Here is a 14,278-nt window from a genome sequence, read left to right as displayed (position 1 = left end):
TTAGAGCCAAGGATTCTCAAGATGATGGAAAAAATTATTTAAAGGAGAAAATTCCAGTTATTTTCAAATACTTAAAGGCTTTCGGAAGAACCTAATATTTTGAGCTGTTGGAAAATTAAATCATTCATCCTAAGTCTTCATCATCAGAAGCATATAAACCAAACAACTTATTCACTTGTCAGGGAAATTTGAGACCATTTGTGGAATGGTTGGAAAGTTAGATTATATAACTTTAAAATCTCTTCCTATCTTTAAAATGTGGAATTGGAAACAGCCTTCTATAATTACGCCACTTAAAGGGAATGTCTAGGCTCCCAGGCTTTCCACTTTAATGACCTCAGTGCAGGATACCTAGAAATGGGAACTTCTGCGATCGTACCAGAGGATCACATAAGTATTCTTAGAGGTCTATGTAACTTTGGCTGATGCATAATTTACATGCTGGTAATAATTGTTATATAAATACTGGTAGCCATTCATGTCTTACTTGCATCTTTATGATCAATTTTCTTTTGGCACATTTTGCTTCTTGGGTAATTAAGTGTTGTTCATTCAATAAGTGGTTATTGAACGGCATTATGTGACAGCACTGGCAATAGATGAGTTAAGTAAGACCCCCGCTCTCATGGAACACATAGTTGAATGTGGGAGACAGGTATTTAAGTGAATAATTGCAAAATAGTATATTTTATGTGACATCAAGACCTTACAGCATTTATTACATCAGAGACCATATCCATGTTTATGCTCCCTAGAACCTAGAGTGGCTGCTGTGTATAATGCTCTCATTACATAGTTGTTGAATAAATTAATGAATTGTGTGTTTTATTCAAAACAATAATAGGAATTTAATGAATAACCTTATTTTTTATCAATATAGCTTTATTTCCCAAGTTTATTAAATATGGTATAATATATGCTTAGCCTAAATTCTTTTTCTTCATAAAATCTAAACTCCAAAATAATATTTTATGTAGTAAGTGTCCCAGGAGTAGGTACTTAAACTGCCAGATCCAGCTGTTTTTTAAATTGTGTTATATTAACAAGGATTCATAATAATTAATGTGATACTATTATGTTATATTAATTAGTATTGACTCTCTTTGTATTTTCTCCTTTAGTTAACTTTGATTTTAAATAAATGTTTTTGTGACTCCTGAAGTTACACACTAGAAGTTATTGTTTTACTTTAATAATATATGCAGAGAAAAGAAACCTAAAAGTTTTGAGCAATAATCAGTTCCTCCCCAGAAACATTTGTCATTATTCGCTTTAAACCCAATGAGGTCACTGAATTTGATGATGCTCTTGACTTCATAGAGAATTCAGGTTGTGTGTCTAGAGGATACATGACAGGCTGTGTAACAGACACTATTTGATAAAACCCGAAGTATACGTACTTTAGTCTGCCTTGCCTGAGAAACTAGTGTCTTGGGAAATAGCAAAATATTTAATGTAAGCTTTTCTAGAGGGAGAGACTCCATATTCAGTCTCTATTCTCTAACCATTTCTTCTACTTAAAGTAAAGCTGCATCAAGATACAAACATTATATGAATGAAAGTAAATTAGTCTATTTAGTTCTCTCTTGATAGAATATCATAATACATTCTGGATATGGATCTGACAATAATTTAACTATGTCAATTATGTTGATTATTTTTACTCTGTTATACTCCTAGCAATTATCTACTTTCTCAGTTACAATACATTCCATTTAGTTGCTAATCATTTTTCATAAAATGTTAGTATGCTTTTCTGACCAACTAATTTTTGTCTGTTGAATTGACTAAAGGCTATTTAGCTTTGTCCATATAAAAATAATTTTGACATAAGTACACACGCACACACAACTTCTGTAACTTAACTAGATGCTGAAGTATTGTTTTATTTATTTCAAAATTAGAGATAAAACATTACCCTAACTTTGAAAAAGGTTTATCACTCTCAAAATTTAAAGGGGAAATAATTACTAATATGTAGAGTTGTTATTAATTAAATTGGTATGGATCCAGTGATGTTAAAACTAGAGAATCCTTGAGGAGCCTGTGGGTGGCTCAGTCAGTTAAGTGCTGACTTCGGCTCAGGTCAGGATCTTATGGTCGGTGAGTTTGAGCCCTGCATAAAGCTCTGTGCTGACATCTCAGAGCCTGGAACCTGTTTTGGATTCTGTGTCTCCCTCTCTCTCTCTGCCCCTCCCCCATTCATGCTTTGTCTCTCTCAGTCTCAAAAATAAATAAACGTTAAAAAAGTAAAAAAAAAAAAAACTAGATAATCCTGACTTTTCATGGTAATCTTTAGGCACTGGGTAATATTTACTGTGCCACTCAAGTAACTAATTACAGAGTTTACTTCATTTGAAAGGCAAAAAACCTTTCGCAAGGGCTTTGTTTCACATTTCTTATAACATCTGTTCAAAAGAACAAATGTTTTATATTTTTACAGTTTACATTTATCTATTTTATAGAACTAATGAAGCAAAATAATTCCTACAGTGTCATCAATAAAGAAAACACACATATATTTTTCAGTAGGGTTTTGTTAGTAAAGACCTCATTTTCTCGAAATTTGCTATTTCTCTGAATATCAAATTCTCACACTTTTAAAAAAATTATCCTAAAGGAAATATAGTAAACTTAACATCTGACTTATCATTGTAAGATTTATGTTTCTATTGAGAAATATAAGGCAGAGTACAAGTTTCTTTTAATACACAATACAAATACCAAAATATATAGGTTTTTTTTCTTATTTTCATATTAGAGATAAAATAATGCTCTAACTTTGGAAAAGATTTATTACTCTGTGAAAACACTGAAGGGAAATACTCCATGATTAGTATGTAGAATTGTTATTAAATGAATTGGCATGGATTCAGTGCAGTTAAAGCTAGGGAATCCTGGGGCACCTGGGTGGCTCAGTCGGTTGAGCGTCCGACTTCAGCTCAGGTCATGATCTCATGGTCCGTGAGTTCGAGCCCCGCATCGGGCTCTGTGCTGACAGCTCAGAGCCTGGAGCCTGCTTCCGATTCTGTGTCTCCCTCTCTCTGCACCTCCCCCACTTTCTCTCTCTCTCTCTCTCTCAAAAAAAAAAAAATTAACATTAAAAAAAAATTTAAAAAAAAAAAAAAAAAGCTAGGGAATCCTGACTTGACACAGTTATCTTATAAGTCAATTGACATGTTTCACTACCAATTGTTCTGATGAATAAAGAGGTCAAAAAATGCCCATTTGATCAGTTTTATTATAGGATTTTATAAGGCATGGTCATTAAAGATAACATTTATTAATTTTTTTAGGTAAAAGTTTCAAAATTTAGCAACATGAAAGTTTAAAAGACTCCGTGAAATGGCATAATGAAAAAAACTGATAAAGCCTTCCAAAAAATGAAATCAGTTGTCTTATTAGAATGAAAAATATGTTCGGGGCACTTGGGTGGCTCAGTCGGTTGAGTCTCCGACTTGAGATCGGGTCGTGAGTTCACAGTTCCCGAGTTGGAGCTCCACATTGGGCCCTGTTTTGATAGTGCAGAGACTGCTTGGGATTCTCTTTCTTCCTCTGTCTCTGCCCCTCCCTGACTTGTGCGCACACACACACACACACACACACACACTCTCTCTCTCTCTTTCTTTCTTTCTCTCTCTTTCTCTCTCTCTCTCAAAATAAATATTTAAAAAGACCAAAAAACAAAAAAGTATGTTCATTATAACTATTCTATTCACAGAAAAGCAAAGTAAAAACACTTTAAAATTAAATTAGCTTTATTAGGTTTTTCAAGCATAACCTTCATTGTATAGCATTTTTTGTTTTGCAAATATATATCTTAATAATTTTGAGCATCGTTAGAACTACTAAGGATAACAGTCTTATTATTGTTGATACCATATATCTCTGTGTTCATTATTATTTCAATTATTAGTAAGTACAAACTACATCTCAATGGCATAAAAATTCCAAAATTTTTTTTTTGTTTGTGCATTGTTCAGAACTCTAACTTTGAAGTGCACTCATGTGTCTTGTATTTGTTAGTGGCATCACAAATATTGTGGTTCAGTATATTTTGGACGCCAATCAGGGCATAGCTTTGAAAAACACAGTGATGTGTTTACAAATCCAAAGGACACTTCACATTTATTATTTTTTACTATGTCGCTTCATTTTTCTCAGAACGATTATGTACTTATATACATATCATACTAATGATTTTTTTTCTTTTTTAAAACAAAATAATTTCTTCATTACACGCTGAATAAAACACCAATTCCCACTAACAGTACTCTCAGAACTTTCACTGAAATAGTGTAATTCTTCCTATCTCCATGACTACCATTCTAGTACAATGTTCTGTATTCCTTTGCTTGAACTTCTGAAATGTTGCCTTGCTTCCATTCTTGTCTTCTTATCCATTTTTCATTAGACATAGTGGTCTTTGTTAACTAGAATAATACCAGGATACTTCTCTGCTTCTCCTTTCACAGAATATAACTCACTTCCTGCCAGTTTTCTTTCATCTCATACCACTGTCCTGAGTGTTCATTTTACACCAATTCACAGAGCACTCCCGTTCTTTGAACTGGCCAAATGTGTGGGGGCTGCTCACTATTCCTTGTGGCTGGAAACTGTGTGCTCGCTAAGCAAGTCATTGAATTCCCATTTATTATCTACTGACCTGACCTCACCTCCTCAACCTTCACTTGCTACCATCTGTAATTATCTTTTTGATGTTGTTGGGTTTTTTTGTTTGTTTGTTTGTTTATCTCTTATCACTGAAGCAGACTCTTCTTCAAAGCTGTATCTCTGGCACATAGAACAGTAGCCATATATGTAGTGTGTTCTTTCAAAGAATGTGTCGTAAAAATGTGATACCTGCCTCACATTTGTAATTATTGAGACATACCTACAAGTGAGCTAAAAATATAATCTGTATATTATTTTCCACCAGAAAGTATATCTTAATTTTTTTCTATGCTGCTAAATAGCCTTAAAGTAGAAAAAAATAACTTTGAGTCCTATGTATATTATGATATATAATAGAGACACCATAATTTTACTACTGCCATATCATTGTAAATGTTTAGCCTTCAGCTCTCTTTTATTACTGCATTGCAATAAACATTTACCTAAATATTATAGTCTCTTTTATGTATTAAGGTTTTTTTCGCTTAAATATATGGACTCATGGATTGTTGATTGAAGTATCCATTTGTTATTAGACTCAAGAAAAGTAGACTAAATAATGTCCAAGTTACTGGGGTGCCTGGGTGTCTCAGTTGGTTAAGCATCCAGCTTCTGCTCAGGTCATGATCTAGTGGTCAGTGAGTTCGAGCCCCATGTCGGGCTCTGTGCTGATGGCTCAAAGCCTATAGTCTGCTTTGGATTCTGTCTCCCTCTCTCTCTGCCCCTCCCCAGATCATGCTCTGTTCTCTCTCTCAAAAATGAATAAGCGTTAAAAAAATTAATGTCCAAGTTACTTCTTTAAATTAATATAATTGTTAAATATTTGTATTAAAAAGCTATTCACTCACATTGCTTTTTATTTTTTTATCATATCTAATTATTTTTTTTCAATATATGAAGTTTATTGTCAAATTGGTTTCCATACAACACCCAGTGCTTCACATTGCTTTTTATAATTAGAAAGAATTAATGTACTATAAGAAAACAATAGAAACTGTAATAACCTTTCCTTTAAAAACTAAGAAATAACTTTGCATCTGCTGAATTGGTGTTTGTAGATAAAAAATAACATAAGGACATTGTTTGGAAGTAACATGTGTGCACACCATGATGTGCCCTTAAAAGTAATGATAGCCAAAAATAAATTGAATTTTTAATTTCAGCTCGAAACTGTTGCACCTGTTTGGTCATTTGGCAAAGCTGCCTTTCTGTTGTTCAGGAGGCAAAGTGACTGATCGATCTAATTACTCCCCCGTTAAGCATTCTGCAGAGAAGAACTTCTCACTCGTCGCCTTGGTGGATGAATACTATATTATTGAGAATTAAACGACTTCAGTGTGGTGAAATCTAACTATAGACATGAGACATTGATTAATTTTTTTCTTATTTAATATGACTGTTTTTCTAGTATTTTACTCAACTGAATACATTGAAATCTGTAATAAGTTGAACTATATATTAAAAAGCCATACTCATTATTCTCTTCTCTAAATTTCAGTATAAAGAACGTCACTCCAAAAGTTGGAGACCCTGAAACCCGGAAAGCTATTCGCCGTGCCTTTGATGTGTGGCAGAATGTGACTCCTCTGACATTTGAAGAAGTTCCTTACAGTGAATTAGAAAATGGCAAACGCGATGTGGATATAACCATCATTTTCGCCTCTGGTTTTCATGGAGACAGTTCTCCCTTTGATGGAGAGGGAGGGTTTTTGGCACATGCCTACTTCCCTGGACCAGGAATTGGGGGAGATACTCATTTTGACTCAGATGAGCCATGGACACTAGGAAATCCTAATCATGATGGTAAGTGCATGGCTTTTTTCATTGCAAATATTTCTCTTTTTATTTTTGTTTTTGGAATGCCCAAGTAATTGACTGATTTACAAACTTTTTTTAATGTTTATTTATTTTGAGAGAGAGTGCAAGCGGGGGGGTGTGGGCGGAATGGTGGTGCAAAGAGAATCCCAAGTAAGAGGAGACCTATCAGCACAGACCTTGTCACCAGGCATGATCTCAGAAACCGTGAGATAATGACCTGAGCTGAAATCGAGAGTCAGTAGCTTAACCAACTGAGCCACCCTGGTGCCCAATTTAACCAATGTTTAAGGTGTCAATTCTAAATTCATTTTTAAAAATATAAAACACTATGTGAGCCTTTTTAATAACATTTTAGAATAAGAATTTGTATGGGTCATTAGACAATGCTAGTTTTTCATATGGTCTGTTGCTTGGAGATTAGAACTTTACACTGTGTTCTGTAAACAGACTGAATTTTGTTTTCTCTAAAATGTCACTTAACAGCTTAAGGAAACTCTGCTATTTTTTTCCCACACTTTAGTCCACTGTTTCCACTGGAAACTTAACTTAATTGACATTTGTGGCATAGTTTCTGCCATTTTTTCTGTTATTCTCTTTTCTGTTTCACCTTTTGAGTTTGTAAAATGTTGCTTCTTGTCTTTCATCTCTATATCCATATGTGGTCTCCCAATATGATATGACAACATAATATATTATTTTTATATTATATCTTTACTTTTATCAAAACCACTTTTTGCAAATCTATTCCAACAAGTCTATCAGTTTTCTAATCTTTATAATTATTCTCATGTGCAAAAAAAATTTAAAATAACTTGATAACTAAAAGGAAAGCTACTTCAGATAAGAAGTCTGTGTTTCTTCCTAGACAATAATCCATACTTTAATTTTATGTTTCAAAAATATTCATATAATTATAGGATCCTAGATTTATAAGATTCATAAGCAGCCATGTCTTGGAATTCTTATAACCAAAACTTAAATGTTTTTCTTTCTCACAGTAGTAGAATGCTGTTGAAAATATAGCATGTAGGGGCACCTGGGTGGCTCAGTCAGTTGAGTGCCGACTTCGGCTTAGGTCATGATCTCATGGTTTGTGAGTTCGAGCCCCGTGTCGGGCTCTGTGCTGACAGCTCAGAGCGTGGAGCCTGCTTCAGGTCCTGTGTCTCCCTCTCCCTCTCTCTCTCTGCCCCTCCCCACCCCCCTCTCTCAAAAATAAAATAAAAAACATAAAAAATTTTAAAAAAGATACAGCATGCATTGTTTTAATGGCAGCTAATCAGCTAATAAAATTCTTAATTCCCTCTTGATGAGTTAAGCCCAGCCATCAAATTAAGCTTTGTTAGTTCACCAGAAAGTTTAGTTAGCTGGATTAGCGTAACAGCCTTGCATTTTGAGAATATGCAGGATTCAAACATATTATGGATAGCATGAATTAAGGTGAGTTAAATTTACAATAGCATCGATTTTCAAAGAAAGAAAATATGATAAATAACTCTTCCTGTCTTACAAAAGAAAATAAAATATCTAGTGTTACACAAAGTGACCTTTGGCATTGTTTTTAATAGGTATATTGACTATATTAAATTATTACTTCATTTTTAAGAACTGATTTGGAGATGAATGGCAAGTTTGTTGGGAGATTTCACTATATAGTCATGGAATGAAAAGCCAAAAACTTTGAGGTTGAGCAGACCTGCATCTAATTCCTGGCTAACTGATCATTAGCTAAAGAAGCTTCTAACATTGTCATATGCTTATTTTCACTCTGTATGTTGTATTGTGGGGCTGGGACATTGCAAGTAGAGGTGCTTTCTGTTCAGGCATGTTTAGTCTATACCTGAGCACCCAATAATAAAATATCTGTAATGTGATAGTAGACCCACATTGGTTTGATACTTAAATCATTTAAAATTAAATATTTTTATCTTATTTTTATCAAAATCACACCGGCATTCTACTAGAGTAGTTCAGGCATCTTCCAGTCAATTGTTAATATACATGTTTGCAGTCCAGATGACTGAGAATAGCACTTATAATGGTAGAATTTTGCTCACAGAGGCAAAACTGCATTTGCTTCCAGGGAAAGACTTCTTCTAAAATTATAAACAGAGAAAATTATATTTTATATCAATCATTATAATTCTAAGATTATATTTTATTCTGATAATAGATATAATTGCTAAGGCTACTTTGAATCTAGCTAGCTCTGAAGTCATGTTAATTTGGGGGATGGTGCCTATCAAATGGCCTATTTTTCTCTTAAAATATTGAAATCCTCAAAAAGCTGCACAGATTTTTTAGATGCTTCCTCTATTAGCTGGTATTTTTAAGCATCAACAAATACTTTTTGAAAATAAGCAACAAGCCCAAATCCTAGAAGATTCCATCCAAGGTGAATGGAACCAGAGAAATTAGGCTAAGAAAAATAAGTAAGGCAACAACCTCTTTGACCTAGGCCATAGCAACTTCTTACTTGACATGTCTCTGGAGGCAAGGGAAACAAAAGCAAAAATGAACTATTGGGACCTCACCAAGATAAAAAACTTCTGCACAGCAAATGAAAAAATCAAGAAGACTAAAAGGCAACCAACAGAATAGGAGAAATATTTGCAAATGACATATCTGATAAAGGGTTAGTATCCAAAACCTATGAAGAACTTACCACACTCAACACCCAAAAAACAAATAATCTAGTGAAGAAAGGCAAAAGACATGAATAGACACTTTTCCAAAAAAGACATCCAGATGGCTAACAGACACATGAAATGATGCTCATCACTCATCAGGGAAATACAAATCAAAACCACAATAAGATACCACCTCACACCTGTCAGAATGGCTAACACAAACAACTCAGGCAACAACAGATGTTGGTAAGGATGCAGAGAAAGGGGAACACTTTGGCACTGCTGGTGGGAATGCAAACTGGTATAGCCACTCTGGAGAACAGAACAATATGGAGGTTCCTCGGAAACTTAAAAACAGAACTATCTCACAACGCAGCAATTGCACTACTAGGTATTTATCCAGAGGATACAGGAGTGCTGATTCAAAGGGGCACATGCACCCCAATGTTTATAACAATGCTATCAACAGTAGCTAAATTATGGAAAGAGCCCAAATGTCCATCAATGGATGAACAGGTAAAGAAGATGTGGTGTCACACACACACACACACACACACACACACACACACACACACACACAATAGAGTATTACCTGGCGACCAAAAAAAGAATGAAATCTTGCCATTTGCAACAACGTGGATGGAACTAGAGTGTATTATGCTAAGCAAAATAAGTCAAAGAAAGACGAATATATGATTTCACTCATGTGGAATTTAAGAAACAAAACAGATGAACATAGGGTAAGGGAAGCAAAAATAAGATAAAAACAGAGAGGGAGGTAAACCATAAGAGACTCTTAAATACAGAGAAAAAACTGAGGGTTGCTGGCAGGGTGTTGGGAAGGGGGATGGGCTAAATGGGAATGGGCATTAAGGAGGCACTTGTTGGGATGAGTACTGGGTGTTATATGTAAGTGATGAATCACTAAATTCTACTCCTGAAATCAGTATTACACTATATGTTAACTAACTGGGATTTAAATAAAAAATTAATTAAAAATAATAATAAAAAAAGAAAATAAGCAAAAAGCTTTAAGAAAACATCGATAGGGACATTTGAGATAATGTAAGAAATGAGAATGTTTACTCTGATTTAAGTGTGATCATTGTTATGAATGCTTCTGTGTTTTGCATGACATAAGAGGTTTCCCAAGGAATATATATGTGGAAAGAATTAAAACAGAACATATGAGCTAAGGATGCAATCACATCAGTGGACTTTTGACTCAAATTATGTATTAATACATTTGATTGCCTCTTAATTTTTACTGCAGAAGTATAATATTTTTGTACCTAAGTATACTATTAAACAAAATGATTATTTAATAGTTAGTGTTTCATTTGGAAAAGAATATTTCTTTACTGGTCAAATAAATATTTTTCTTTTGAGAGAGCTTAAAGAGAATGACTACAAAATAATAGTGTTTCAGAATTGTAGGGGATTAGGGAGAAGTTGACTCTCTGTTCTAGATGTAATACCATACAGATTTACTGCTTAATTGAAATTCAGACTTTTAACCAGCAACAGCAGGACAGCTAGGGTAGTGTCATGCTGAAGTATTGATCATTTATCAAAACAACAGCCTCTAGCTTTGCTGTGGTACTGGTGAATGTGGGGAGAATTAATGCATTTGTACGTCCTAGATCCTGTGTGTTAGATTATTTTTTTTGTATCACATATATACAAGGCCCAATTCTGACATCTTCATTGATAAACTTTTTCTTTTCTTTACTCTATCCCTCAAATGCCCCCAAGCTTACTTAACTGAAAAATTGTCTTTCTTTCCTATTCACAGTTCTTAAGCACCTAGAAAACAGAGCAGCTTGATAATTTAGCAAAAATGCAAATGAAAGAGTCTCTTGATAAGTACCCAGCTCATTTTCCTCAGCATATTGCTCAGCTAATGAAGGCAATTTGAATTCTGTCTACCTCAAAAGAGATAAACACTGTCTTAGGCTGCCAGTAACCTTTAATTCATTGTTATCCACTTTCCTATCAATTTGCTTATAGTCACGATACCTTTCAAAAACTCAAGCTAAAGCCCATTAAGTAAATTACACAATAATTATAAATAAATAAATAAATAAATAAATAAATAAATAAATAAAATGCCCCACACATACCCCTACCTAATAAAAATAATGCTGCTTTTACCCCCATGGAGTGGATAAGCAAAATATGTGCATAGCAATTCTAAGTAGAAAATGTTACTAAAATGATACGGTTTTTGAAAAGTATGCATTGCCTGAGTATGAGTTGGAAAATTTAACTCTAGCAAAATGTTAAGATTCATTTTGAGCATCATTATCATATTATTTCCTTGACTATGGTATAAAGCTTGAATGGCACTATCAATGTAAACACAAACTTATCACAAAGATTCTAATTAGACAAATCTGTACCACAGTAAGCAAAAAGGTTACCTATTAAAATGTTATCTAAAACTACAACAGAAAAATATCTAGAAGTAAGTCTTATTATACTATATAGTTGCAAGTCTATTAAGAAGAAAAATGCATTGCAGTGCTGCTGTTTGTTGTCAAAAAAGTTACTGTCTTAAAGTGAGAAGATATCAGGACTTGCTCAGGGCTGTCGTGGTAAAATATGATTTCTGGATGTCTGTGAGGGTGGTTCTGGAAGAGATTAGCATTTGATTCAGTAAACTGAGTAAAGATCTTCCCTTACCAACATCCAATCCACTGGGGGCCAGAATAGAGAGAAAGAAAAAGGAAGGAGGAGTTTTCTCTCTCTTCTTGAGCTGGGACATACCTCTTTTCCTACACTCAGACACTGGAACTCCTGGTTCTTGGGCTTTCAGTCTCTGACTGAATTATACCATTGGTTTTCCAGGTTCTCCAGTTTGCAGATGACAAGAACAAATTCTCGGCTTCCATAACCTTTTGAGCTAACTCCTGTAACAAATCCCCTCTAATATACCTGTATATATCCTATTGGTTCTGTTTCCCTGGAGAATCCTGACTAATATAACCATTAAATGTGATACAGTCACATTCCACATGTAAGCCAGCTCATTCTTTGAGTAAATCTGGTTTAAGTTAAAAGTCTTCATGATAGTCAATGGACTTGATTTATGTCGACGAGGCAGAGTTAACTTTCTGTGTGAGATATTTTGTCATCGGTGTACTAGAGGAGCATTGGTGCCAACAGGTAAACGTAGGCCTTAACCAGCTGCCTACCACCTCTCAACATTGTCTGCTCATTTTGAAGCTGTAACGGCTATATAATATCTTTCAGATGCTTACAGGGTTTTGACTTTTTGATCTTTGAGGACAGGAAAAGTTGGATTTTGCAAAACAGATATTTACCAAGAGGTCTGAAGTGAAGTCTGTGGGAGTATTGTCCAGATCAGTCTGTCCTGTGCTTTGTGAAGATAAGGGAAGGACTTGATATGACTGGGCAGTCAAGGATCTTAATCGATCTTTAAACCCAGAGTACTTATTGAGATTTTAAATCTAAAGATATTAGCCCTCTACCAAATCGTTCTTACCTTACCATGTTTTACCAAAAGTTGGAAGCTCTCTCAAACTAATTTACCTTTCAAAACTATAATAGAAATATTTTTGTTTGTTTTTAAAAACATGACTTCTTTCCTTCCTGACTTCCATCCTGGAATAAACTTAATTTCACTGAGTTTATTTTATTTCAGTACACTGGTGACTTTAATAGTCTTGAGTTTTTCAAAATCTCTCAGTTACACAGCTTCACATCATTGCTATGCACTGTCTACTTATGTGTTAGATCCTGTGTACAGTTAGAAAAAACAGATGAATTAGTGTCCCCATACTCAAAACGTTATTTCATTGTATCAGTTTTAACGAAGTATATAGATGGATCATGGACATTAAAATATATATAATAAAGAACTCTTAGTAAATGAAACAGATAAAACTAGACCTTTCAATGGCTTAACACAACAGAAGTTTATTTCTTGCTCATGTCGTGGAGCAGATGGACTATCCACTCACTCAGTCAGAGACCCAGAATAATAGAGGCTTGGCCATCATCAATACGTGATTTCCGAAGTTGCCTTAAGCTTTAACCGCCAGACGGTAGCTGGGAGAACTGGGATAGATTTGCTCATGCAGTGATGTTATGTGCCAGACCTGCAAGTGGTAAAGAACATTCCTGACAACTTCCGCTAACTAGAGTTGGATTCCACGGCCACACCTAATCACAAAAAAGGCTGGATGAAGGTGATGGATTTGATGAGCAACTAGTCAGTGTCTGCCACACCAGTATGTTAGGAGGTAAAAACAATACTAGTTTGACATTAGGTACACTCTGCATCTGTGAATAAGTTGCTTAACTGTAATTTGCCTTAATACAGATTTTGACCTATTGACCACTATTTAGCTTCTATTATTCCTCTCCTCATATACTATTTGTAGGAATTTTCGTTGTAATTTATCTTGACATAGGTTATTTATCCTTTACCCTAGGTGGTCATCAACAAGGCAAAATAGGGTAGAAATTTCAGATTTACCCCTGAGTTTATCAGTATAAAAAAACTAAGGTCTTTGAGTGTTTAAGAAAATCCAACTGATTGAAATTAATAATTTTATACTTTTTTATTGATTAAGTTATTAAGATTAGTAATTAATTCATACTTTAGTTTTGTGCAGTGATTTTTTGCAGAATTACAACCATACTATTACAAAACCTGGCATAGCGCCATTTTAATTTCCTTACAGTTTAAGCACAACAAAACTATCCACTACTTATTCTCACATTTTAATTTATAACTTGCTTCTTCATTTGAAATCGAATGTTGCCACAACTCACCTCCTCCCCAGTGTATTGACTGCATATCAAGGCAGCAGCAGAAATTGCTGTTGGTGCAATCCACACTGGAAATTGTAGTTTGCCATTGATTTAATGCATCAGAGAACAAGACCACCTTGGGCTTTGAGGGAGATTACACCTCTCTCAGGCAAGGCTATACTAGATGTGTGTGTACTAAAAAATGGAGATTGACCTAAGATCATGGGAAATCAAGAACCTAAGAAAATAGGGAAATCAAGAGGTAATTAAAAGACTCTCTGCTGGTTTATCATCAGTCTCACAATATCATAAAGCCAAATTTAATTGAGTGACTAGTATGTCTCATACTATTTTAAATTCATTGTGTGTACTTAACT

At 34.5% G+C, this 14,278-nt stretch overlaps 1 protein-coding gene across 2 annotated transcripts in view; it reads left to right on the top strand.

The window, feature by feature from the left end:
- The window catches only part of MMP16 (matrix metallopeptidase 16), a 311,674-nt gene that overhangs the window by 159,744 nt on the left and 137,652 nt on the right, over positions 1-14,278 (top strand). For both annotated transcript variants that reach the window (XM_060610852.3, XM_060610851.3), the window contains exon 4: positions 6,173-6,477. In XM_060610852.3, coding sequence (XP_060466835.1) covers positions 6,173-6,477 — 305 coding nt within the window. The remainder of the gene's footprint in view (positions 1-6,172; positions 6,478-14,278) is intronic.

This window comes from Panthera onca, chromosome F2 (assembly GCF_046562875.1).
Source record: "Panthera onca isolate mPanOnc1 chromosome F2, mPanOnc1 haplotype 2, whole genome shotgun sequence".
NCBI classification, from domain to species: domain Eukaryota; kingdom Metazoa; phylum Chordata; class Mammalia; order Carnivora; family Felidae; genus Panthera; species Panthera onca.
The sequence above is the reverse complement of the archived record's forward strand: the minus strand, read 5'-3'. Positions and strand labels throughout refer to the sequence as shown.